The sequence below is a fragment of the Solanum lycopersicum genome, chromosome 7, assembly GCF_036512215.1.
Source record: "Solanum lycopersicum chromosome 7, SLM_r2.1".
NCBI classification, from domain to species: Eukaryota; Viridiplantae; Streptophyta; class Magnoliopsida; order Solanales; family Solanaceae; genus Solanum; species Solanum lycopersicum.
Genome location: NC_090806.1, coordinates 63,133,914 through 63,161,731, shown reverse-complemented (window position 1 = coordinate 63,161,731; position 27,818 = coordinate 63,133,914). Strand labels below are relative to the sequence as shown.

The window sequence follows — 27,818 nt, the reverse complement described above, 5'->3', positions numbered from 1 at the left end:
TATAAAGCGAGAGAAAATTGTATATACACATGCAAAAATGTATATCTTCGTGTTATACACTTAATTATATAATTTACAAACATTTTACTTCAAATATTGCAGAGAAAAAGGCCAAAGAATTATACAATTGCGAATTATACAGTTGCAGTGAAATACAATTTTTTCTAGCTTTATACAACAGAAGTGTATATATTGTGTTTCTATTTTTGTATAAAGCGAGAAAAACACATATCTTCTTGCTATACACTTATAATTATGCAATATACATTCATTTTAATTCGATTCAACTGTATGCAAAGCTAATTATACAATTGCAGCGAAATAGGCCAGCGAATTATATAATTTAGGCCAGCGAATTATACACTTTTATATGTATAGCGAATTATACAGTTTTTATGTTTGCTATGGAGCGCAATTATGCAAAGTTTGCTATATTATACAAATATAAATTTTTTGTTTGCTATATGTGAAAGTTGCCCAACTTTATTTTCCTTTTTAGAAAAATCTAGTCAAAATCCTTAAATTGAGATCATTTCCCGGACTTTAAGCTGAAAACCAATTTTTTCAATGTAGAGAACATTCAAAAAAAGTTCCTAATTCCCACTTAAAAGAAAACACTAAATATTCTGAAATGACATGATATCCATATGAACAATGCCCATATAAGATATTGAAAGTCTCCAAGTAACTCAATCCACAACCATAGAGTTTTTTGCACCAATAACTTCTACAAACATCTAATCATTCTGAACTCTTTCTTTGACAACCAAGAGTTATATGTTAATTCACTCTGCTTCTTACACTGAGTTAAAAGCGTAATGCAACTGATGTACCTCATACTATTTAATCAGAAGTACTCTTGCCAACATAAAACTGGAAAGAGATGTATCTTGAGTACCGAATGCTACTCCATTGAATATGATGATGCATCACAATTCACAAAGAAAGACACAGGAAAAGGAAGATTAGGAAAATAATAGAAGAGAATTATTTTAGGATATGCTGAGAAATTAAAATGCTCAAAGTCTACCGCTGCACCAAGGGTTATGCTCAAGCCACCTGCACAGGTAGCGGAGTTTATCTACAAATATGTAGATGCTTATAACTTCCCCAAAATGTAACTTGAAAGACCCATCTCGTCAAAATATTACATTACTAGAAATGAACAGTGCCAAGAAATCAGAAATTTGATTGTGCTGAAAAGAGAACTACACAGATACTCTGCCCAGATCATAAGCTATGATGGTGATACACAGATCATAAGCTATGATGGTGATGCAAAAGCGACATTTCCTGGACAATCCAAAAGGGAAATGGCTAAATTCAGAAGTATATATACTAGTCTATAAAAGAACTTTGTTCTAAAAGCAAAAAATACAAGTGAATCTGCTTCTTGAACTGAAAAGCAAAATATCAACCAATTTAAGTTGTAAACAAGAATTTCAAGTCTGCTTCAGTTAACTTTGCAAAGGCCTCTGAAGAGCCACCAATTGTCCTGCAGTAACAATAGAAACTTAAGTATGTCGATGTAAAAAAGGAGAAATGTTATGGTGTTTGGAAATGGAGAGAGACAGCATATAGAAAGCAAATGTAAAACAATAAGGTGCTCTGATATGTTTAGAAAATCATCATAGAGTTTATATCCAGAAATTATTTGAATCATTGAATAAGAAAATCATCAAATGGTTTTTCTCATCAATTATTTCTGAACTTGTTATTATTGCACAGGGTGGAAGGTGTGAGGTAGCAAAAGAGCTAAATACAGTGGGACTGGGAAATATAAAAAATTATTCTTGACACTGCCAAACAGCAGTATACGAATGAAGATGGCGGAACCATTTGGCTTGCAACAAGAGGAAGCAAAGAGCATACAACAGTCACACCAACTTCTACAGCTCCCAAATATTGGCAAGATTTATAACAACCACCAGACCCGACAGGCAGTCTGAGACACTTTAAACATACAAGCCAACTTGTCCAAGTAAAGCACAAACTTGACTTGCATTTTCCAGTTTTCTGAAGAGAATTCAAGAAATGATATCATTTTCCAAAGATAAATCAATAATTTCTGGAGAACACAAGACGTAGAATATGGCATTATAAGATATTCTGGCAAGTAAACTGATGTTTACAACTAGGGAAGCAAGTTAGGACTTATGTAATGTGTCCAGGCACTGAAGCAAGAAGCTATTGAGCAACACAATAGGAAACAATTTGGAATTGAACCTAAGAATTAGTGCAATTTTGTGAACCCCTTTGCCACTAGAGTAATTTTTTTCCCTTATAACAAGGAATTTCAGTAGGACTTGAACCCCCTCAAAACCTACCTCCACCCTAGAGCAAGGAAGAAAGTGGGGCAGCTTCCAGCCACTTTGAGATGGCCTTCTCTAGTTAGAATTAAACTGATGAGTGCCATCTCTCATAATTACTCTACTGCAAGGAAAATCATAGATGAAGAACGAAGTTGCACAGTGGTTTTACAAACAACTGTTATAGCAAAGAATTGATTGTGAAATCAGCACAGGGAAACAATGTAAATAAGTAGGATGAGCTGTAAACACACAAAGCGGAAGGGGAAGGGGAAGCTACTTGGGCATATATTTGAATTCTTGACTTACATGGTGGAAGACAATGATTCTCATCAAGAGTCACACCTAATAGTTATAGAATTTCAAAGAAAATTACTTCACAAAGATAATTTCTAGAGACTTCTCCAATAAAGAATGCATTTGAAAATCACTTCAACTTACAACTTATCTCCTATTTCTTAGCAGAACACAAATACAACCATCAACTACAAGAAAAACTCACTTACCCTTCAAAAACAAGTTCCTTCTTCTCCTGTAACTTTAAGATCTTCTCTTCAACTGTATTTTCAATCACAAATCTCACAATCCTAGAAATGAGAAAAGACAATATAAGCTCCACTAAATGACATAAAAAGAACAAGAAATGCAAAACAGACCTGACAGGTTTATATTGCCCTATTCGATGAATTCGGTCTTGTGCTTGGCGCTCCACAGCAGGATTCCACCAAGGATCCATCATGAAAACCTAGCATAGGCAAGATAAGTCACCTATCATGACATTAATTGGGCACTGAGACAACATATAGATACATGCGACAGTGGTAATTAAGCTGGTTCTTCAAGTGAGGTCACAATATGTTGAACGAATTAAATAGCAGGAGATCTGGAAAATGTTACAGAAATGAATGAGACATCCTACCTGTGATGCAACAGTAAGATTGAGTGCAACACTTCCAGCTTTTAAGCTCATAAGAAATATCCTGCAATCTGAATCCTCAGTAAATTTGGTAACTGCTGCAGCTCTTGCATCAATAGACATAGATCCGACTAATTGAACACAATTGATGCCCGACTGAAAAATACACAAGATGAGCTTTTCTTGTTACCCAGATTCAAAAATAAAGGAGGGAAGAGTAGGAAGGGAGCTAAGCTATCTTTTTCTCTTACCTTCTGAAGAGAATAGTGTATCAAATCCAAAAACGATGTGAACTGGCTGAAAACTATTCCTTTTGCAGAACCATCTCTTTCAATCATGAACCTAATTTCTTCCCTCTAGAATCAATAAAACAAGCAATGAGAACCACTCGGGTACTTCACACACAACCTCTCACATTGAGTCTCAAGATGGATCTTTGTATTGGATACTAAGTTTTGAGATGCCAATATAATTTCACTTTATTTAATCAATATAAATGGAAGAAATATAAATTAAAGGTTGAAAAGTGTAATTTAAAATATCACATCAAACTTGAGTTTGAGTATTTGAGTGAAATAAATGCTTGAAACTGATGTTTGAACATAATACCACTAGGGAATTGATGTCAAATTCTAGTGTAGTCCCAATTAGAAAAGACTGTCACATAAATTGAAACAAAGAGAGACAAAATAATGGTGTTATAGCTATACTACGAAAAATAATAATAGAAGATTTAAAGATCAATCTGAATAGAAAATGATAAGAATGAGATTCCTCCATCTCTGCGCACTTCAAAGCGGGAAAATATTTACTCCGTAAGCTTCAAATTATATGCCAGGTTGAAACACTTCTAAGTTGACAAGAATATGTTGGTTAGCATCAATGCAAAAGCATATACATAAATGTACAGCATCATAAGCTGATTCAGTAATTAAGATGACTGTAAGCCCTACAATTATAAGTAGTGGCTCACTGCCTTTACATGATGAGGTACCTGCATGCTGATTGTGAGAAGTTTAAAAACTACAATGCAAAAGAAAAAAACATCTCGAGGAAAATATCATAGACGAGAAGGTAATTTCATACCAAAGCATCTATTTTAGTGCTGGACTGGAAATCGTCTAGCTGAATTCTGTTCAGTATACTTGAGGATCTAAACCCTTTGAGAGTCTGTTTAGAATTCTGATCCACCTTATCAGTATTTACAGTGAAGTCAATTGTAAGTAGTTCAGAACACAGAGGGCATGGCACTTGTCTAGCACTTGCAGCAAAGTCTATCAAACACGTCTTGCAAAAGACATGCATGCAAGAAGTAACCTGCGACAATCAAGAGAGATGACAATCAAGGACTTTTAGCATGCCACCAGAAGAGTTTGATAAAATCTTTTGGGTATTCAAAGGATAATAAAAAGAACACACTGGAAAAAATGTTTTTGGTGCACCGGGGAAATGCTCCCCCAGATATTCATGAACTTCAAGAGGTTTCTGGCAAAATGGAAATAACAGATGGAGTAGCTGAAGATTCTCTTCCTTTTTTTTTCTTTTTTTCTTTTGGTGTGTGTGTGTATAAACTCACAGCTGGATCTTCTACTGCATCATGACATAAGCCACAAGGTTGCTCAACATTTCCAGAGTTTGCCATTTTAGCCAAAGCAGTACTCGAGTACACCACAAGATAAGGATGATCAACTGCCTGCCGATTAAAGAAAAGACATCAATCAGATATTTACCTCATAAAAATTTGGCTGAAGATGGACCAGTAATAAAACACGCACATGCATATTTTAGATAGTTGCCTACTTTATTACAAGTTTCAACCAATATTTTAAAGCCTGTTATTCAGGAGGCATGATTGGAAGATGCAAAAAGAAAAGTGAAAACCAAAAGCATGTAACAAGTGACAAAAACCGAAATGTATACCTGGGGTGAAGCATGATAAAGAAGGGCCACTTCAAAATTATGTTCACAAAAGAGAAGGACAACAAAACTTTAGAGCAAATGAATATGCTATAATAACCTTTAGGGCTCATCAGCTAAGCTGATTTACACATCAGATAAGTTCTGCAATCCAATCTATGCTCCAGTCTACACTTTGATAAAGTGAAGATTAATTTCGTGGTCCCTAAATTCCCATGAAAAATTGTATTGACTATCCATTGAGCTATCATCCAAGTACACATTTAACCATATTAAGTTAACCACTTGAAAAAATTTAAACAGCAAAAAAACAAGCTATCATCCAAGTACGCATTCAACATTCCAAAATTATCACTTCTATTATTTAACAAAGCAAAAATAATGTAATACCAGAAGGGTTATAAAACTACACCAGAAAACGGGATAGGAAAAAAAGAGGTGAATATGAAAGAAGTTGCCGAGTATTAAAAAGAAAAAGTAACGATTAAAGAGCTTGCACAACGTCTGCCTATGTATTTATATGAAATAAGTTGAAGAATAAACGAAGGAAAAGTAGCTGAATGTGAAAACATTTGCAAGGAAGAAAATCACATCGAGATTGTAGATAAGAAGGTGCAGTGAGTGCATGTAGATCAAATTGAGAGGCAGATAATAACTAGTCAATCAGAACGAACAAGTATATGAATGAAGGTGTACATTACAATTATCAAGAACATTTTGGTTCCATGCATCTCAAGCATTTATACATCATCTTGGTACCTGCCGTAGGCGTGTAAGCAGCTCAAAAATGTGTGCATAGTTGTTCATCACTGTTCCACCTTTAACATAACTGCAACAAAACACAACAGGGAAATATATAATTAAAGCTAAAATTGTCTTTTATCTCTTTTTAACCTTTTGGCAAGGTAAAAATAATTAAGGAAAAAAATTCACGGTGAGAAAGAGAAGAGAAGAGAGAAGAAAGGTAAGGAGAAATGAGAAAGGAAGAAAAAGAAACAAATTGACAGAGAGATAGACACAATGAGAGAGAAAGAGAAAGAGGAGAGGGGGAGGGGGAGGGGGAGGGGGGGGGGATAATCAGATGATAGCAATATTTCATGATCTACATTGGAAGGGAAATGAAAGCACGTGACCTTAATCATCAAGATTACAAGAAATGGAAGCAATGTGTTCCAGAACATACTCCAGGAAGGTAGTCAACACATAAGACAAGGGGAAAGAATCAATCAGCCAGCCTCATGATACAACATCAATGAGGAAACACTACATAAGGGTGACACAAAACTGAGAAACCACAGACAAACCAGAACTTTCACCAAGAAAGCGAAGGTTGGAACAGCATATACAGGATAGATAGCATACGTATTAAACTGTGCCTGACTTTTATTGTACAATGACGTGTAGTAGTCTTCTTCTATGACATCCAAAGAATCTTTTCTCAAAGTAACCTGAGACCATATACAACCAAGAAATAAGCTAAAAAGAGAATATCAGATTAAATCAGACTACATTCCTGCCCGACAAAACTTACAATTTTAAGAGGAAGAGCAAGATCAGCAGCTCTTCCCTTTTTACTACGCCTTAGTAGGATGCTTTTTAGAATTTTATGCTTCAAAAGGAACATCGCATCTCTACCACTCCCATAGCTTCCTTCACGTTTTATAGGTGTAGCAATGTACTAGAAAGAGAAGATGCATCAATCTCACCTTGTCAGCAATTTATTTATTTTTGGAAATAATAGAGCCTCAAAAGTTTAAATAATAGAATTTGTAGCTTACTCTGTTCCAAAAGCAAAAGTGCCGTACTGATTTGTGGGGGCATTGTGGGCACTCGGATGTAGAGCTGCAAGACAAAAGTTGATCAAAGGATATAGAATATAAAAGGTTTCAGACGACAATTGCTGAAGAGCAAAAGGAAGAACAGATAAATTATAAATTAAATTTAGAGCACCATACTTCTTTAACCCTAGGGGGTAGGTACAAAGATAGTGAACTATTACTACCTGTAGTCAAGTGTTCTGCAATCACAGTCCTTGCAAAAGTAAAAAGAGTAGGGTACTATTTGTAGGAAACGGACCTGTGCAAAAGTAAAGCATTTAATTAATCTCATAACACAAACATCTGGAAGACAATAACCAGCAAAAGTTGAACTTACAAGTGAATATAATTCTCCAACAAGATTCTGAATCGGAGTACCACTTAAGGCCCACTTATAAGAAGATTTCAAACTAAGAGTAGCTTTTGTCGTGTTGCAGCGCCTATCTTTTACATAATGAGCCTGTATCAGATAAGTGAAATGAGTTGAAACATTGCAGACAAGATTTTGTATCACATGCAATTATGAAATTCTGAATGCAGTGAGATGATTGGGACAGGCACACACTGCAAATCAAATATAAGTATACAACAGTATTCAGTAGGAACTGAGAACAGAATGTTCAGATTCATTACAAGAATAGAAGATAGAAACCAAACCAAAATTGAAGATAATATTTCACATGAGCAATTGAGCATAACCATGAGCATCAGGATATTTTCGTTCACACAGCTAATTAAATGTCAATGAGCTGAAACATCCTAGAGGTAGGTAGGTACATTCATCTATATTATTCAGCAGTTACAATAGTGTTTCCGCAGACTGCATAAACCATACAGTACTTCACATTCTAAGTCCTTAAGATAGCACTACAGATATCAATGTTCGTCACTCTTTAGCATTTGTAAAAAACTTGATCATCTGTGAGGAAACTACTAGCATTTAAATCAAATGAGTCCTTAGGAAACTAACCATTTTCACTCACATATACTAACAAATAAAAATTATGACATAATGATAATTGAAGAAAGTAACAACATATACGAGTGAGTACACATGATATGCAAAGGCGTGACTTACCTCATCCAAGATGATGCGATCCCACTTCACTGAATGCAAAATTGACTTCCTCTGTGGCAAATCTTGATTTACACTGGATGAAGTATCCATAGAACCATCATTTTTTCCTTCTTCTGCCATGCTACTACGCTTCATGTACTTTCTACGACCCGTTTTCTTCATATCAGTCTCTGCGGTAGAACCTTCTTCCTGCACATTCGTCTCTGACTCCATAAAATCTGTTATCTGCAAATAAGTCTCTGACTCAGTAGAATCTGTTTTCTGCATCAACAATTCCTCGTCAAGTTTTAACTTTTTCCTCTGCTTCTTTGACTGCTTGGCAGTTTTAACACCATCTGGTCCACAAAAACTCTTCTGGTGAATGGGCAACTTTTCTTCATAATATGCTTTGCCACACCACTCGCACTTTTGTTTTGGCTGCATGACAAATTTCCTATATTCAGCCTCAACAGTGGAGTATGTGGTGATGACAAAATCATATTCTTCAATATCGCGGCTAAGTTTCCTTCTGTTAGAACCATGATACACAAGAATTTTGTTGCTACCTTCAATGGTGCATCGATTGATCTCAGTAACCCACTGAAGGACAGCAACCATAGGGCATAAGATAAGAGTGCCTTTTACTGCTGAGGGTTCCTGCTTATTAGTACTGGATGAAGATGACAATAAACTAGGTTTGCTAATTGTTTTCCCTAATTCCCTTTTAGCAAGCACAAGTGCTATCGCTTGGATAGTCTTCCCCATTCCCATCTCATCAGCAAGAATACCCCCTTTGGATGAAGATTCTTCTTGCTTAAGAGCCCAAAACAACCACTCCTTCTGGTACCTGAACAATGGCACAATCATATCTGATGATGGCTCCACCGTTTCACACAATAACTCATTCTGATTATCCAAATCATCTGCGAAGTGTTTCACAAGCCATTTGTCATATGTTTCTTCCCAAGTTTCCCACATTAAAGTTGGTCTGTCCTCTTGTTTCTTCTTGCGGTCTTTTTTCCTTTCTTCTATCCTTGCCTTCAATGCACGATACTCCCACTCTTTTTCAGTAACTACATCCATTTGTTCTTGTTTCACCGCATTGAAAACTTCTGCTGTGTGAACAACTAACCAAAAATAGAAACATTACATTACTAAACAGCAAAGTTGACAATGCCATGGGCAGAAAAAACGTACCGCAAGTATAGCAATTGTTAAATCCCCTGACTTCTTTGTATGTTTACTTTCTTTATATTTTTTAATGCCCCAAGTGAAAATTCAGGCTTCGCCACTTGACAATGCAAATCATACCATGTTTCATATACAGGATAACACTAGCCTCTAGGCGTCATGCATCACTAAAATAAAGGTTAGAACAACTATATACAAAAACTTGGGAAATTTCACTTAGGTTACACTGTATATTGAGGCTCTGCTGAGGCAAAATATCACTTAAGTTACACTGTATATTGAGGCTTTGCTGAGGCATTTGACCCAAAGAAAAAATATCTTACATCAGAAAAAAATATACGCTAGGAAACACAAGTACCTTCCTCATTTAAGCTTGGATTGTGCATCGAATCTGCAGACATAATCTCTATGATTATGCTTGTCAGTGCTCGGTAACTCTAATCACCTATTTTATTTTATTTTTGCAATCGAAGTACAAAACCTTCTATACAGGTGCATAACACTTACTTAGAAACAGCTCATTACATACACACAAAAAAAAAACATGAACGATGAGAGAATCTCAATTTGTCACACTAGTTCTAAAACTTCTTCTCGGACAATCACCGGATGAAATCATTACAGTCGGCGGTAACAATCGGGAAACACAAAAATTTATAATCAACTAGAACGAGTGATCACACATTCCTATCATAAAACCAACTTTTTTAAAAATTGCACATAAAATTTGACGGAAAAAAACACGGAGGAGTTATCGTTGTTTACCGGAAAACGAAGTGCTTCCGATTCTCCGGCGAGAAAGAGGTCAAACACTCAGCAGCAATTATTTCAGTTTATCTAGAAACAGAGAGAAGAGGGAACTGAGAAGTTGAGAAGCGGGAAAAGTATTTTATAAGGGAGAGAAATAGTACTTGATAATAATAGCAAACGTTTTATATTCCTATTGACACAAGGTACACCTGCTTATGCCTGGTGTATAAGCTAAAGCAGCAAACGATGGCAACATGGTGGGACCCAATTAGAACTGTAGTATAAATTGTGAGACTCATAATTTATGCATGTCCAGAATGGTGCTAACAGCGAAAATAACGCTTCCTTGTGAGTTGTGGCAAACAAAACTTCCTTTAACCAAATGTTTATTTTTAAATACTCATTTTTCTTTTTCTTGGGAATTTTACAGTGTTAAATAAAATTAAAAAATTCATTTTTTTTAGTGTATGACCAATGTTATATTCTCTATTTATTTATTTATTTATTTATTTACCAATAAACTTAAATTTAGTGTGTTCTTTTCAGATTTGCTCAACTATAAATAGTCTTGAGTATCCCCAAATTAACTCGACTTATTTGAGCCTTTCTCCATTCATTAGATATGGCCTATGATTGAATGAAAGCACAGACTAGGAGTGTCAAATCGACGGTTTGGGTTGAAATTAAAAATATTTAAATGGGTTGAATAAAAATCGGGTTAGATTCTTTACCTGTCCAAGTTTACTTTCGGTTCAAATGGGTTGACTCAAATGGGCTAAAAACGGGTTGGGTGTTGACTCGTCAATTTGACCTGATTAATCTCAATAATTTAATATATTGATATTTAATTTTTATAATCAGAATTTGAATTTTCGCTCAAAATTTTTTTGTTAAAAAAGTAACTAATGGATAGATAAATTCTAAAAGATGTTAAATAGATAATAATTCATACTTTCAATATATAAACATATCTTGTTTTAAAACGGGTTAAAATTGGAGTCTGGGCGAGTTGGACGTTTACCTATGTTTGACTTCATTTTTGACACCCCTAGCACAAACCAATGCTGAATTACATACATCAACTTAATTATGCTTGTTTGACATAGTTATTGATAGAATACGTGGATCCACTATCAGTCAACGGGCCAGGTTCCTTGAGACACTCGATGTAAGAACGAAGAGTAAATAAAAACAGAAAACAACACAAGCAGTTTATGTGGAAACCTCCTTACTCAAGGGAGTAAAACCACGACCTGTCACATAGGATTTACAATTGTTTTCACTAATCTTCTAAAACAAAAGCGAAACCCGATTACAACAATGTGAGAAGAAGCTATTAATCTCACAACCAAGCAATGATTTTGTTGCTTGAAGAGCCTAAGCAGATGTCACTCTGCCCACTAAGCCATCACCACTAGACAACTTAGGATTCAACTAAGCAATACGCTAGTTGCCCACTAACTCACCACACTTCGGATGACTTAGAATTTGACTAAGCAAGGCACAAGGCTGCTCACTAAATCAGTTAGACTCAAATAACATAGACTTTTCAACAATCCAAAAGATCTGAGTCCTTTATATATTTATGAACAAATTTACAATATACGTTCAAAAGAAGTACTCCTAAGACAACTAAGCTTCCAGCTCTTTCTAATTTGAATTGATCTTTGAAATGCTTCTTCACTTCTTTGCTCAGCTTTTGCAAGAGTTCTTGAGATGTTTCTCAAGTTGCAAAAATTGAGATTGTGACTATTGAACTTCATGTTTATGTAGAATAGTCGCAATCTTTAAGGCCATGCCATTGACCAAAGTTTCTGCCACTGTTGGAGACTGTGCTCTAACTTTTTATACTTTCTCCAACCTGACAGTTTGTGTTTATTTTCACTTGGGAGAAGGTCCCTTTGCAAGGTCTCTGAGTTTGTTATATCATCCAAATTACAAATAACAGTTATTAATTCAATACAAGGCATTTCATGCAAGTCAACTTACAATTTATACAACATTAGGGTTGCATAGTTATTACAGACTGTGGAGCATGAGTGTACAAAGGAGATAGTTCAAATGCAAAATGCTGCAGAATCATAGCCATAGCCATCTTCGCTTCTATCATTGCGAAGTTCAGTCCAATGCATATCCTAGATCCCGCGCCAAATGGGAAAACCGCCATCTGGCCCTTTGTTGCCGTTGAAATGCATTTACTGAATCTCTCAGGCTTGAACTCTATTGCATCTTCACCCCATATTTCCTTAACATGATACACCAAAATTGTTGGCAAATACAGTATCACTCCAGCAGGTAAAGTTAGTTCCCCTAGCTTCGTTTTAGTTGTAATGGTTCGACGAAGTGCACTAGCCGATGAATATAGCCTTAACGACTTGTGCAAAATCATTGTTACCTATTGTTAAAATGAGTTCAGCATTGAATTAGCATAGCAATAAAATAAATCAAGAACATAGAACCAAAGATTAATGGAGCCTATGTCGAATAGGTTCAAATTAATATTTTCCAGAAACCATATAAACACACACATACTCACTATTTGATTGGGCATAAAGTTATATAAAAAAGAACTTTTAAAAGTTGTGACCATAAACATTACATGATAATTTTTATGGCTATAAAAGTGTTTCATCAAGGGTAATTGAAAACGTTAAAGATTAAATATGTCATTCTTTTATGAACAAACTAAAAGAAAAGACCGTCACACAAAATGGAACAAAGGAAGAGTGTATAACAGTGACTTCAATGCGAAGAACCTAAGTTTAAATCCTTAATCTGACGCTAAATAAAAGTAACACCATGTGTAGCGGAGATATGAAAATTAAAAAGAAGGTAACAAGCTAAAATAACTTAGAACTTTCAAGCGATTTAATCCATCAAATTCTGGCATGCCATCTCCAAACACTTGCAAAACCTCTTCTCTAGCACGAACTTGCCAGTCTGGATGCCTCCCTAATAAAATCATAGTCCATACAATCCATACAGAGGTTGCCTCTTGTCCAGCAATCCATACAGAGGTTGTCGCTTGTCCAGCAACATAGAACAACTTACACTCCTCAATAACCTCTTCTATAGTCGTACCAAAATTCTTGTTACCGTGTTGCTCGATTTCTTTAAAGTTGGATTCCAACAATATGCCTAATAAGTCATCAGTATTGGCCTCCCCTGCTTTCATTCCCTTCACTCTTTTATCAATAATTCCCTTAATTGTTGCTTTAACTTCTCTCTCAATCTCATTCATCCTTCTATTTCTCTTGGTTGGAAAAAACCTAGATTAGGTGAACACACAAAAAAGATGTATATCATCATCATATTATCACTATTATAAACTTCTTTTCCTGTTATATTTCAGATAAAGATGTGGGAAAGAAGGGTTAAAGTTATATACACGCGTGAATAGTTTTTGCTCTATGAATGTATTTTAACTTGTCATTAAAGGCGCTATAGAAACATCAAACACAGGTATTAGCGGCGTTCATCTTCCACAAAAATTTGTCGATGATCTTCTTTAAAGACGGATTAGCATTTAGCAACAATTACCAAAAAATATATTAGCTAGGGACCATTTAGCAACAAATTAATGATGAACTTTGTAATACATGTTGGATTTTATTTGCCCTAAATTTCTTACCATAAATAGGTTTTCCTTGTAGGAAAAGGTTTTGGATTGACTAATCATTTTCTTGTAGGAAAAGGTTTAGGACTCTATAAATAGAGGCATGTTCCTTCTAACTTAATCAACATTCACAATGTAGCCTTAAAGGCTTTGAGAGTTTTGGTTAGGGGGAGAATTTGTGGGTCACAAGCTTGATACATTATCACTTGTGTGAACCTCCCATGTATTCTGAGTGAATTGGTTGAGGTTGTTTCGCTCTGTATTTTGTACTCTCATATTTATAGTGGATTGCTCATCTCCTTTGTGGATGTAGGTCGATTGACCGAACCACGTTAAATCTTTGTGTCTTTTGGTATGTTTCTCATTGTCTTCTTACTCGTGATCTTTCGAGGTTTGCTTTGCTAGCTTCCGCGTTTACACCTGCTTATTTCCAATCCTAACAATACATACTTAAACTATGAAAAAACGACATCATATTACCTCCATCCCGGAATATATAAGGTGCAAGAAGCTTAATAATGACATGCTCAGCTTGTTCTTTTTGAAGCTCAAATATCTTTCGACCTTCTTCGTTGTTGCTCCCAAAGGTTATGCGAGAAATAACATCACTAGTCAATATTTAAAGGTAAGGCCATTTATCGAGTTCGGTGGACGGTTCTTTCGTTGAGACAGCCTCCTCCCATTGACTCACCATTTCACTGCAGCTCAAATGAACTGCGTGAAGCATATCCTACACATTTTTAAACCACTCACAAATACAAATTAAACCAACTGCATCTTGCAGACATATTATCAGTTAAAAAAGGCTTAAGTCATCGATAGCCCTTAAAGTTGTCCGCATAATTCATTTAGACACCTCAACTGAGACTCTTACCTATTAGACACTTTAATATTAATAAATATTTATCTTTTGAACATAAAATAACAACCACCTTTACAAATATTGTGCGTGTAATGCACACTCGTTATCTTGACAAAAATTACAAATAGAACTACGACCACTGGCATATGGGCCCATAATTTTAATTTTAAAAAATAAAAAATATTTTCCTTCCTTTAATAATATATAAAAAATTAAATTGATAAAAAAAAATATTTCCCCCCACCCTCACCCCACCCTATCTAACTTACTGCCATTTTTTCTCCATCTTCTTATCTTCTTCTCTGTTGTTCCACAATCACCATTACTCTGCATAACAAAAAAGAAAATGCCTAACCCCATCTCATTCCGAATTCATCCACCAAATGTTTTCCTCTTTCATTTTCTTCGTTATATGTTATTCCTTCGACGACTATTCCGATTTTGTAAATATAATCGACCTTGATAAATTATTTTAAAAAATTAAAATTATATCAAATATTTTATAGCATTTCTTATAAGTTTATGAATGGTGATAGTTGCTCAATTGGAGTTATTGAAAATAAAAATGTACAGATATTGGTCAACTTTTTAACTCCAAATGGTCCATTTTTTTTCTTCTTGAAAATCCAGCAGGTATTTTGTTTATAGAAAATGAAAAAAAAAAAAGAATCATAACAAAAGACAGAGAAATTTGAAGTTTTTAAAATGGTGGGTTGAAGGAAGATGAGTAGGCACATTTCTTGATAATTTAGGTGTTCAATAGATATAAGTCCTAGTTGAGGTGTCTAAGTGAATTATGTGGACAACTTTAAGGGATCGCAGATGACTTAAAAAACTTAAGCCGTATCTGCAAGCTCGATGGAAAACAGAATGAAAGCAGAGTCGATGTCATGAATTTGTGATAAGTGGAGAGTTGCTCAAACGGTAAGCACCCCTCACCTCTAACCTAGGATTGTCGGTTCAAGTCACCAAAGGAGCAAAAATGAGGGGTGCTTCTAGGGGGGAAATAATAGTTGTGAATTAGTGAAGATCAATACAAGTGAAGTAATTTTTGTTTATACTATCATAGAGATGATGTTTTTTGTTGCATTGTGTGACTATCTTATTTAAAATCCTAAACTGTGAATAATTGAACACACCAAGAAACCAAGGGAATTCAGCATCTACTATACATGCGTAAAAATATCCAAACTTAACATGTCAAAACAAAGGGGATTCAAATGGACCCCTTCTGCCCCCTAGCTTCGCCCCTACGTGAAAAATTATTATGCTTTTGGGAGGGAGAGGAATGGAAAAATACCTTTATCTTCTCCATATGGAAAGCAGGATTGAAAATTTTCCTATGCTTTGCCCATTTATCCTCTTCATAGCTTAGAATTCCTTGTTCCAGCAACTTCGTCAGTGGAGTTGATTTTGGCTTTTGATAGACAGCATGTTTGTTAAACACATCCCTTATTACCTCAGGGTCCCCTACAATTACCAAATGCTCTGGCCCAACCCATATAAAGTAGTTTTTACCTGTGAAATATTTCAAGTCCAAAAATTCTTAGCTGAACTTTTCTTACTTTCCACATGTATAGGAAGACGAGGAGTTAGAATTTGAAATTTATAGCTAGATTCTCGTTATACCTGTTGGATTTGAAACTAAATATGTACGTATATTTAATAAACTTCCTATTACTAATATATGGTCCAAGCAAAAGTAACTAGTTTATCCGAACTCGTACTTGATACTATAGCTGAGACATTGGATCATGTTGTTGTAAACACCCCTCTATCCTTATATTGCGTTTGGCCATAGATTTTGGATCAAAACTTTTGAAAAAATATCTGTTTGACCATAAATTTGAAACAAACTTTGAAAATCTATCTCAAGTTCCAAAATCCGGTGGAAAAATTTCACTTTCACTCATAGAACTTCAAAAAATCCCAAGTAAAACAACTTTAAGTTCAAAAAATCATAACTTAAAAAATTGAATTCTCAAGCTTCAACTTCAAAATCTATGGTCAAACAAGAACTTAGTCAAAGATCTCGAGTTTGGGATTTGAAATGAAAATACAGTTTACTCCATGCACATATTACAAAGTAATTGCTAATAAAAATAAGGCTAAGAAATAGAAAGAAGGAATCCCCATTACTTGAAGTTTTAATACTCCCTCTTGTGAAAAATTAAAGTTCAACTTTTGGAGGTACATTTTTTTTTAAAGTAGAATTCTCTAGAATTTTGTAGAGTAAAAAGAAAATGTTCTTGATAATTAGATAATCATAGTAAGTATAGAAATATCTAGATTTTTGTACATAGTTAAAAATAGGAATATATAGATATTTCTTATAGATGTATCTAGAATAACTTTTTAGAAACATCCATATACAAATATAAATAAGGGTAACATTAGACATTTGTAACCCAACCCAAATCAATTAATTTTAGTCCATAATCAAGTTCTCCTAACCAATCCAAAATAATATTATTTCTTTTTTTAGCTTTCTCTTCTTTAATTGAATATTTTGATCTTAGTTAATGATCATGGGCTAGCAGAATGTTTTTCGAATATACTTTTGTTCTGCTATTCTCTATACCTCTGTCCACTTTATTTTTTATGTTGCGCATTTTGAAAGTCAATTTGACTAATTTTCAAAGTTAAATTAGATTACAAGTGCTTGTATTGACCTGAAAGTTGGTCAAAACCTACTTTTTAAGTTCGTTTTTGGCTTAGTATTTGACAAATATAAAAATACTTAAAATAAGTAAAAAAAATTGACTTAGAATAAGCCACGAAGTATTTGACAAGATTAAAAATAGCTTAAAATAAGTTCTAGATGACTAAAAACTTCCATTCACCTACTACTCTATTTTCTTCATTTTTTAAAAGGAATTTTACCGCGTTAAATAAATTTTTAAAAATATTAATTAAAAAATTCATTTTTTAGTGTTTGACCAATGTTATTGTCTCTATTTACTTCTTTTTTTATTTATTTTTTATAGATGAACTTAAATTTGGCATGTTCTATTCAGATTTGCTTAACTATAAATAGTCTTAATTATCCCCGAATTGACTTGACTTATTTGATAGGGTAATTAACATGATTGATATCTTAGGTGAAAATCATAATAAAACACGTCAAATTTAGGGATGTTAAAATAATCCGTTATTTATTTTTGGGTTAAAAGTTTTTAAATTTATATAATCAGTTCCGACATTATGTATAAACTAGAGTATCTTGTAGGTCACCATTCTTTAAAGAAAAAACGTTCAAATATGTCATGTATAAGGGTGTTCATGAGTCCGATTGGATCAATTATTGATCAAAATTAAATTACTGTAATTGATTTTTAATTGAAAAAACAAATAGAATATACACTTATCTAATTGGTTGTTATCTGTTATGGTTCGACTCGTTTATTAGGTCATTAACCATACACAAAATTTTAAAAATGATTCATTCAAAAGTTGGAAAAAAGACGACAATTCATTCAAAATGAAAAATAGTTAGAATGATTAACATTAAAGGGCTTTCATCACTAAATTTAACGTGAATAAAGTTTCAAAATTCATCTTTTTGACCTAGAGGGGAGAGATACTGACATTTCTAGTCCCACTAAGAATAGCGACAAACACTCATACACATGAAACCAATAATATAAATGTTCTCATATTGAACATTTTATCTTTCATAAATAAATTATAAATAAACTTTATATGAAAATGTTTATAAGATATTAAAAATTATTTATAAAAATATTATATTATGCATATATAATAATAAAATATATGTATATAATGATTTAATTATTCGAGTTTTTTTTAAAAAAATCAAATCAAAGACTATCGGTTTTTAAAAATTTAAAACCAAATCAAATACAAATAAAATTGATTTATTTAATCTATTTGCTTCAAATTTTTTTGGTCCACATCGGTTTTTATCTAAACCATGAACATCCATTCACTAGTCATCAACCTTTGATAAAAAAAAAAGGTTAATAATATCTTAAAAGATTGATCAACTTTAACAATTTATCTAATAAAGTCATTAAACTTTATTTTATATCAACAAAATCATCCAGCTTAGACCTTTTCTCAATAAAATTATCCAACTAAATTTATCAATAAAAATTTGTCTCTTCAAGAAATTTCTATAGAGAAGTGTGCAGAAATGACATGAAAGACAATTTTTTTTTATTTCTCTTCAAGAAATTTCTATAGAGAAGTGTGCAGAAATGACATGAAAGCTCAAAAATAAATTAAATTGAAGAAAACTCACTAAGAAGTCAATGAAAATGCTGTGCTCTTGCTCAAGTTATAATGGCCAAAACAGAGCTCTGACGTCATCTATTTGAGGTCTCTGATCTCAGCTCTGCTCTCGTTTCAAGTGATTGGAACTAAAACGTTATTGTTAAAACTCGTTCAATCATTAACTTAATCTTCTAATTTTCTAATTTTATGATTCACTGAAGCTCCCTTAATCTTTTTTAAATTTAAATGACCATCTAAGTTGATTATATAAGTTCAGTGCTTTTATTGATATAATATTCAATGATTTTGTTAGATAAATTGTGAAAGTTGAATGATCTTTTAAGATATGAACCCACAAAAAAAAGACTCAACACTCATTTATGTCATTTGTTAAAAAAAATGGCTCATACTAACATGGATATTGGATAGACACTTAAATTAACAAAAATGACATAATTGAGTTAATAGATAAACATTTTATTAAAGTTCAACGACATATTTGAGCCATTTCCATTCTTTAGATAAGCAGGGACCAAAGCTGCAATACATATAAACTTAATAATGCTTGTAATTTGACATAATTGTTAATTCAATGTAAGGCATTTCATGTAAGTCTCAACTTACAATCTATGCAACACTAGAGGAGCACCGTATTTGGGTTGCATAGTTATTACAGACTGTGGAGCATGAGTGTACGAAGGAGATAGTTCAAACGCAAAGCGTTGCAGAATCATAGCCATAGCCATCTTTCCTTCTATCATTGCGAAGTTCAGTCCAATGCATATCCTAGGTCCCGCACCAAATGGAAAAAACGTCATTTGCCCCTTTGTTGCATTTGAAATTCCTTCACTGAATCTCTCTGGCTTGAACTCTGTTGCATCTTTGCCCCATATTTCCTTGTCATGATGCACTAAAATTGTTGGCAAAGACAGCAACACTCCTGCTGGTAAAGTTAGTTCCCCTAGCTTCGTTTTAGTTGTAATGGTTCGACGAAGTGCACTAGCCGGTGGATATAGCCTTAACGACTCGTGCAAAATCATTGTCACCTATTGTTAAAATGAGGTTAGCATTGAATCAGCATAGTAATAATTAGGAAATCAAGAACATAGAACAAGGTGTTGATAGAGCCTATGTTGAACGGATTTAAATGGATTTAATATTTTCCACAAACGATATAAGCACACACATACTTATTGTTTGATTGAACACAAAATTAAATAGAAAAAATACTTCTAATACTTGTGATCTTAAACATTTCATGACATTTCTTTGGCTATAATAGTGTTAAGGGTAAATGAAAAGTTGAAGATTATGTTATTTACAAGTAGAAATGTGTCATTATTTCGGGAACAAACTAAAAGAAACGAGAGTCACACGAAATGGATCAAGGGAGAGTGTGTAATGAATTATTAACATATAAATTTCAAAAGTAAAATGAGTTCAATGTTAAGGACGTAAACTTTAAACCCTTAATCTACCGGTAAGAAGCTAGAATAACTTACAACTTTCAAGCGATTTAATCCATCAAATTCTGGTATGCCATCTCCAAAGACTTGCAAAACCTCTTCTCTAGCGCGAACTTGCCAATCAGGATGCCTGCTTAACAAAATCATAGTCCATACAAGCAATACAGAGGTTGTCTCTTGTCCAGCAAAATAGAACAACTTACACTCCTCAATAACCTCTTCTGTAGTCATACCAAAATTCTTGTTACCGTGTTGCTCTATTTCTTTAAAGTTGGATTCCAACAATATGCCTAATAAGTCATCAGTATTGGCCACCTCCCCTGCTTTCATTCCCTTCACTCTTTTATCAATAATTCCCCTAATTGTTGCTTTAACTTCTCTCTCAATCTCATTCATCCTTCTATTTCTCTTGGTTGGAATAAACCTACATTAGGTGAACACACAAAAAGATGTATATCATCATCATATTATCACTATTATAAACTTTTTTTCCTATTATGTTCGGATATCAATATGGCAAAAAAGAATTTAAGTTATAAACACGCGTAAAGAGTTTTTACTTTATCAATGTATTTTTAACTTGTCATTGTAAGCACTATAGAAACATAGGAATTAGCTGTTTACACCATCCACAAAAAACTTGTCGATGATCCTATTTAAGGACGGATTAGCAACCATTACTAAAAAATTATGTTAGCTAGCTAGGGACCATTTATCAACAGATTAGTGATGAACTTTGTAATACATAACTTAAACTTTGGAAAAAGGACGTCGTATTACCTCGATCCCGGAATGTATAAGGTGCGAAAAACTTCAATGACATGCTCAGCTTGTTCTTTTTGAAGCTCAAATATCTTTCGACCTTCTTCATAGTTGCTCCCAAAGGCTGTGCGAGAAATTACATCACTAGTCAACTTTTGAAGGTAAGGCCATATATCGAGTTCAACGGACGATTCTTTCATTGAGACAGCCTCCTCCCATTGACTCACCATTTCACTGCAGCTCATATAAATTGCTTGAAGCATATCCTACACATTTGTTAACCTTTCATTAATACAAAGGAAAATCAATTGGATTTGCAAGATGAGAGAGAAAAAAGAATGAAAGCAGAGCCAATTTCATGAAATGGTGTAAAAAGAGGGGAGCTTCTTTGCGGGGGGGGGGGGGGGGGAAATGATGTCATGAATTTGTGATGATCAATACAAGTGAAGTAATTTTTGTTTATACTGTCACAGAGATAGTTATTTTTGTTGCATTGTGTGACTATCTTAATTAAATGCTTAAAATGTGAATAATTGAGCAGACCAAGAAACCAAGCTAATTCAGCATCTATTATACATACGTAAAAATAAACAAATTTAGCATTTCAACAAAGGGGATTCAAATGAACCCCTTCTGTGCCCTTGCGTGGAAATATAGTATACTTTTGGGAGGGAAAGGGATGAAAAGAACACCTTTATCTTCTCCATATGAAAAGCAGGATTGAGAATTTTCCTATGCTTTGCCCATTTATCCTCTTCATAGCTTAGAATTCCTCGTCCCAGCAACCTGGTCAGGGCAGTTGATTTTGGCTTTTGATAGAGAGCATGTTTGTTAAACACATCCTTTATTATCTCAGGGTCCCCTATATATACCAAAGGCTTTGGCCCAATCCATATAAAACAGTTTTTACCTGTAAAATATTGAAAATTGAAAACTCTTAGCTCAACTTCTCTGACTTTCCATAAGTATAGAAAGATGCAGAGTTAGAATTTGAAATTTATAGCTAGATTCTCGTTATACTTGTAGGATTTGAAACTAAATATATATATAAGTATTTAATAAATATCCTTTTTATATATATATGGTCCAAGTAAAAGTAACTAGTTTATCCGAATTCGTACTTGATACTATAGGTGAGTCATTGGACCATGTTGTTGTGGGTGGGTAAGCACCCCTCTATCCTTACCTAGCGTTCGGTCATAAAATTTCAATCAAAACTTCGGAAAAATTGTCTTCAAATATCTTTTGACCATAGATTAGAAACAAACTTTGAAAATCTATGTCCAAGTTCCAAAAACTGATGGAAAAGTTTCATTTTCAGTCAAAAAACATCATCAATTTCCATGTACAACAACTTGAATTTCAAAAAATCTTAAATTCATATGTGAATTTGAACTAATCAAACCCTAAAACAGATACATGAGAAAACCAAAAAAAATAAAACAAAATATTACCGTATTTCTTGATTGTTTGAACGAAATAAGGGAGAATTCTGGGTGTTAAGTTATCATCAGAGACATTCAATGGTTTGGACTCAGCATCTTCAATGCTTTTAGACAGCTCTTTGATATCTCCAAAAATCAATCTGTAAGAGTTCTCTTTAAGACCTTGTTTTCTAAGTCATTTTTCCAATTTCCTTGGCCTAAACCATGCCCAGTCCAACAACCTCCATGCATATATTACAAAGGTAATTGCTAATAAAAATAAGGCTAAGAAATAGTAAGCAAGAATCTCCATTACTTTATGTTTGCTTCCCCTATAAGAAATTTAATGTGTTTGTGTTTTATATATACTATGAAGTTTTTAATACTCTCTCTGACCAAATTTTGTTTGTTATGTTGTGTTTTTAAAAATTTGTCTCATTTTCAAAATTAAATTAAATATAAAGATGTTTGAATTGACTCCAAAATTGGACAAACCTACATTCAAGTCAATGACTTCTAGAAGTGTTTGACAAATGTAGTAATTACTTTAAAATAAGTTTTAAAAAAATAAATTATCATAAGTTAGGTAGTGTTTGACAAGGTAAAAAATAACTTAAAATAGCTTTAAAATGAATCAAAACTTCCATTCACCAAATGCTTATATTTGAATACTCTTTTTTTTTCTTCTTTTTTTAAGGAATTTTATAATTTTAAATAAATTTAAAATATTAATCAAAAAAATCAATTTTAAGTGTTTGACCAATGTTATATATTTAATTTACTTTTTTTTTTACATGAACTTAAATGTCATGATCCAAGGTATACCCTAGGTGTAACATCACGTATAGAACTGCTAGAGGTCCTACACAATGAACTTAACATACATAAACAAGATAATAGAAATTCAAGAGATTATAAAAGGTTAGTTTACATTATAAAAGAGTTGTTAAAAGCGAAGTGGAAAATTGCATAGTCTCAATAGCCATATTTATATCAAGAGTGATCAAGACGTAACCCTGGCGTCACGTACAATATTGAAAAAGTAAAGACTGAAAGTGATAAAAGGGTCAGTCCTCAAAGTGAAATGCTTTACCACTACTAAGTGTGATCAAGGTGACTTCTAGTCACGGGGATGAGAACTTAGCTTGGAACGTCGGACCCTACATATGTATAAGAATGTAGGCAAGAATATGCGTTAGTAAAAAGATGTACCAAATATGATAGCAATGCATAGAGATATATATATATATATAATTTATCAGTTCGGTAATTTATTCGAGCCTTTAAAACATAATCAAAGTTAATCAAATACTATTGGTTTTTAAAAATCTAAAACAAAACAAATCCAAATCCAAATAAAACCAGTTCCTATAATCGATTTGGTTCAATTTGTTGGTTTGGATTGGTTTTTATCTAAATCATGAACATCCTGATCATCGACCTTTGATTAAAAAAAAGATTCATTTATGTCATCCAGTAAAAGTTGTCTTATATTAGCATGGATACTGGATAAGTACTTAATTTAACAAAAATGACATAATTGAATCGAGTTTTTAACGGATGACATAAATAAACCCATTGGGTATATAGAAAGAGTTAATGGGGAATAGATGGAAGATGAGAATAGAGGAACTTGAAGAGTTTGCTTTAGTAAAAAGCATTTCTCCCTCATTGGCGGTGGGAAGCAAAATTGAAGTGTTTAATAGAGAAACACTTCTATTAGTTGTTAAAGGGGTTGGAAAGAGGGACCCCCTCGGGCCGTCATTGCTCGCTCGACTTTGAAAAATGATTGATTCGCATGACCCGCGTTGGAGATGACTGTTCTGAAAGGTTGCAAGCTTTCATGAATGGTCGTGTGATTTCTAAAATGTTGCAATCTTTCGCAACCACTGCTTCTTGGTATAAATACATGTGAATCTTCAAAATTCTTACTAACAAAATCTGACTTCTTCTTCTTCTGCACAAATTTTATGCGTGTACTTACTGCCGTTGAGTGGCTCGCTGACACCAAAGTTTTGGGTATCAATACCAGTAGTAAGATCGTTCTATCCTGGGTTTCTTAAGGGAGCACTGTGAATTCAGTGAGCTCGATTTCTTTCCATTCTGTTTCATACAGATTCTGATACGTTTCAACAAATTTTAGTTTCTTGTTAATTAATTTTTGTTCTTGACCAGGCAATTTAAATTTTGGTAATTCACTGTTTCTGCAAAGTTTTGTTATCACCAATATTGTTTAGAATACAAATTGTATAAGGAAACTTGTTATAAAGTTCAATGACATATTTGAGCCTTTTCGCATTCTTTAGATATGGCTATGGTCGAATGAAAGCAGGGACCAAAACTGCAATACATATCAACTTAATTGTGCTTGTTTGAAATAGTTATTAATTCAATGTAAGACATTTCATGTAAGTCTCAACTTACAATTTATGCAACACTAGAGGAGCACCATATTTGGGTTGCATAGTTATTACCGACTGTGGAGCATGAGTGTACAAAGGAGATAGTTCAAACGCAAAGCGTTGCAGAATCATAGCCATAGCCATCTTCGCTTCTATCATTGCGAAGTTGAGTCCAATGCATATCCTAGGTCCCGCGCCAAATGGGAAAAATGTCATTTGGCCTTTTGTTGCCTTTGAAATTCCTTCATTGAATCTCTCTGGCTTGAATTCTGTTGCATCTTCGCCCCATATTTCCTTGTCATGATGCACCAAAATTGTTGGTAAAGACAGCATCACTCCTGCTGGTAAATTTAGTTCCCCTAGCTTCGTTTTAGTTGTAATCCTTCGACCAAGTGCACCAACTGGTGGATATAGCCTTAACGACTCGTGCAAAATCATTGTCACCTATTGTTAAAATCAGTTCAGCATTGAATTAGCATAGTAATAAGGAAATCAAGAACATAGAACCAAAGACTGATGGAGCCTATGTCGACCGGGGTCAAATGAATCTAATATTTTCTCGAAACAATATAAACACACGGATACTCACTATTTGATTGGCAAAGAGTTAAATTAAAAAAAGAAGACTTTTAAAACTTGTGATCATAAACATTCCATGGTATTTCTATGGCTATAAAGGTTTTTCATCAAGGGTAATTGAAAAGTTAAAGATTAAACTTGTCATTTGGACAAACTGAAAAGAAAAGTCTGCACACAAAATGGAACAATTGGAGAGTGTCTGAGTGTGTAACAATGAGTTCAATGCTAATAAACCTAAGTTTAAATCCTTCATTCGATGCTAAATAAAATTAAAACCATGTGTTGCGGAGATATAGAAATTAAAAGGAAGGTAAACACGCTAAAATAACTTACAATAAAAAAAATAATAACTTACAACTTTCAAGCGATTTAATCCATCAAATCCTGGCATGCCATCTCCAAACACTTGCAAAACCTCTTCTCTTGCGCGAACTTGCCAATCAGGATGCCTGCTTAACAAAATCATAGTCCATACAAGCAATACAGAGGTTGTCTCTTGTCCAGCAAAATAGAACAACTTACACTCCTCAATAACCTCTTTTATAGTCATACCAAAATCCTTGTTACCGTGTTGCTCGATTTCTTTAAAGTTGGATTCCAACAATATGCCTAATAAGTCATCAGTATTGGCCTCCCCTGCTTTTATTCCCTTCACTCTTTTATCAATAATTCCCCTAATTGTTGTTTGAACTTTTCCCTCGATCTCCTTCATCCTTCTATTTCTCTTAGTTGGCAAGAACCTACATTAGTTTAACACACACAAAACATGTATATCATCATTAAAAAATCACTATTTTAAACTTTTTTTCCTGTTATATTCGGATATGTATAGATATAGAAATAAGAGTTTAAGTTATATACACACATAAAGAGTTTTTTTGTTATCAATATGTTTTAACTTGTCATTGCAGGCACTATAGAAACATCAAACATAGGTATTAGTGGCGTACAAATTCCACAAAAACTTGTCGATGATCCTATTTTAGGACGGAATAGCAATCATTACCAAAAAATATGTTAGCTAGGGACGATTTGGCAACAGATTAGTGATGAACTTTGTAATACATAACTTATACTATGGAAAAAGGGCATCGTATTACCTCCATCCTGGAATATATAAGGTGCGAGAAACTGCAATGACATGCTCAGCTTGTTCTTTTTGAAGCTCAAATATCTTTCGACCTTCTTCATAGTTGCTCCCAAAGGCTGTGTGAGAAATTACATCACTAGTCAATCTTTGAAGGTAAGGCCATATATCGAGTTCGGTGGACGATTCTTTCATTGAGACAGCCTCCTCCCATTGGCTCACCATTTCACTGCAGCTCAAATGAACTGCTTGAAGCATATCCTACATATTTGTAAACCACTCAATAATACAAATTAAATGAACTGCATCTTGTAGAAATATCATCTCCTCAAAGAGCTTAGAACATATTTGCAAGCTAGAGACAAGACAAAATGAAAGCAGAGTTAATATCATGGATTTGTGACAAGAGGAAGTTGCTCCGACGATAAACCCCTTACCTTCAACCCTAAGATTGTGGGGTAAGAGTCACTAAAGGAGCAAAAAAGATTCCACAATACAAGAAGATATCATCGATTTGTGATAATCAGTACAATTATAAAGTGAAGTATTTTCTTTTCAATTGTGCGACTATTTATATAAAAGTTTAAATTGCTAATACTTATGTTATATCTTCAAAATGTTGCGTATGTAAGAGTGTTTTTTTCTCATAGGCCAACCACGTGGAGTCGTGGACCTTGGTGGATTGGAACCAACATTTTCACTAAGAAAATTCAAAATCTTAGAAAATTGAACACACCAAGAAGCCAAAGGGATTCAACTTCTATTATACATACGTAAAAAAAATAATTAACCTTACACATAATGTGTGATATTTCAACAAAAGCGTATTCGAATGAACCCTTTCAACCCCCTAGCTTCGCCCCTACATGAAAAGATATTATGCTTTCGGGAGGGAGAGGAATAAAAAAAGAGTACCTTTATCTTCTCCATATGAAAAGCAGGATTGAGAATTTTCCTATGCTTTGCCCATTTAACCTCTTCATAGCTTACAATTCCTTGAGCCAACAACTTGGTCAGGGGAGTTGATTTTGGCTTTTGATAGAGAGCATGTTTGTTAAACACATCCCTTATTACCTCAGGGTCCCCTACAATCACCAAAGGCTTTGTCCCAATCCATATAAAACAGTTTTTACCTGTAAAATATTGCAAGTCCAAAATTCTTATCTCAACTTTTGTTACTTTTCATAAGTACAGAAAGAGGCGGAGTTAAAATTTGAAATTTAGTTTATAGCTAGATTCTCGTTCTATTTGTTGGATTTGAACCTAAATGTATATATGCATATTTAAAAATTTTCTTATTATAAAATATATGGTCCAAACAAAAGTAACTAGTTTATCTGAACTCGTACTTAACTTGATACTATAGCTGAGCCATTGGATCATGTTGTTGTGGGCGGGTAAGCACCCCTCTATTCTTACCTAGCGTT

The 27,818-nt window shown here is 33.8% G+C and overlaps 3 protein-coding genes and 1 pseudogene across 4 annotated transcripts; all 4 read right to left on the bottom strand.

Annotated features, from left to right (window-relative positions):
* Positions 1-1,118: 1,118 nt before the first annotated feature.
* Positions 1,119-10,113, bottom strand: LOC101251601 (ATP-dependent helicase rhp16-like). Of its 2 annotated transcripts, none has more exons than XM_010325535.4 (15): positions 9,973-10,113; positions 8,038-9,143; positions 7,297-7,419; positions 7,145-7,218; positions 6,921-6,984; positions 6,674-6,820; positions 6,505-6,590; positions 5,902-5,971; positions 4,802-4,918; positions 4,312-4,542; positions 3,477-3,581; positions 3,229-3,381; positions 2,966-3,054; positions 2,816-2,896; positions 1,119-1,495 (listed from the first exon to the last, which is right to left on the bottom strand). In XM_010325535.4, the coding sequence occupies exons 2-15, from the start codon at positions 9,097-9,099 to the stop codon at positions 1,423-1,425; spliced, it is 2,475 nt and encodes an 824-aa protein (XP_010323837.1). In that variant the 5' UTR covers positions 9,100-9,143; positions 9,973-10,113; the 3' UTR covers positions 1,119-1,422. The 2 variants fall into 2 exon arrangements, with proteins under 2 accessions (XP_010323837.1, XP_025887827.1); XM_026032042.2 differs by lacking the exon at positions 1,119-1,495 and adding an exon at positions 1,840-2,016.
* Positions 10,114-11,925: 1,812 nt separating this feature from the next.
* LOC101251904 (cytochrome P450 CYP72A219-like) lies at positions 11,926-17,047 on the bottom strand (annotated as a pseudogene).
* A 2,089-nt stretch (positions 17,048-19,136) lies between these two features.
* LOC101256895 (cytochrome P450 CYP72A219-like) lies at positions 19,137-22,650 on the bottom strand. Its single transcript, XM_069286719.1, has 5 exons — positions 22,354-22,650; positions 21,592-21,809; positions 20,918-21,165; positions 20,174-20,561; positions 19,137-19,717 (listed from the first exon to the last, which is right to left on the bottom strand). Exons 2-5 carry the CDS (start codon positions 21,604-21,606, stop codon positions 19,292-19,294), a joined length of 1,077 nt encoding a protein of 358 aa, XP_069142820.1. The 5' UTR covers positions 21,607-21,809; positions 22,354-22,650; the 3' UTR covers positions 19,137-19,291.
* Positions 22,651-24,691: 2,041 nt separating this feature from the next.
* On the bottom strand, positions 24,692-27,439 carry LOC101252201 (cytochrome P450 CYP72A219-like). Its single transcript, XM_004243797.5, has 4 exons — positions 27,307-27,439; positions 26,405-26,652; positions 25,660-26,044; positions 24,692-25,169 (listed from the first exon to the last, which is right to left on the bottom strand). Exons 1-4 carry the CDS (start codon positions 27,319-27,321, stop codon positions 24,744-24,746), a joined length of 1,074 nt encoding a protein of 357 aa, XP_004243845.2. The 5' UTR covers positions 27,322-27,439; the 3' UTR covers positions 24,692-24,743.
* Between the last annotated feature and the right edge of the window lie 379 nt (positions 27,440-27,818).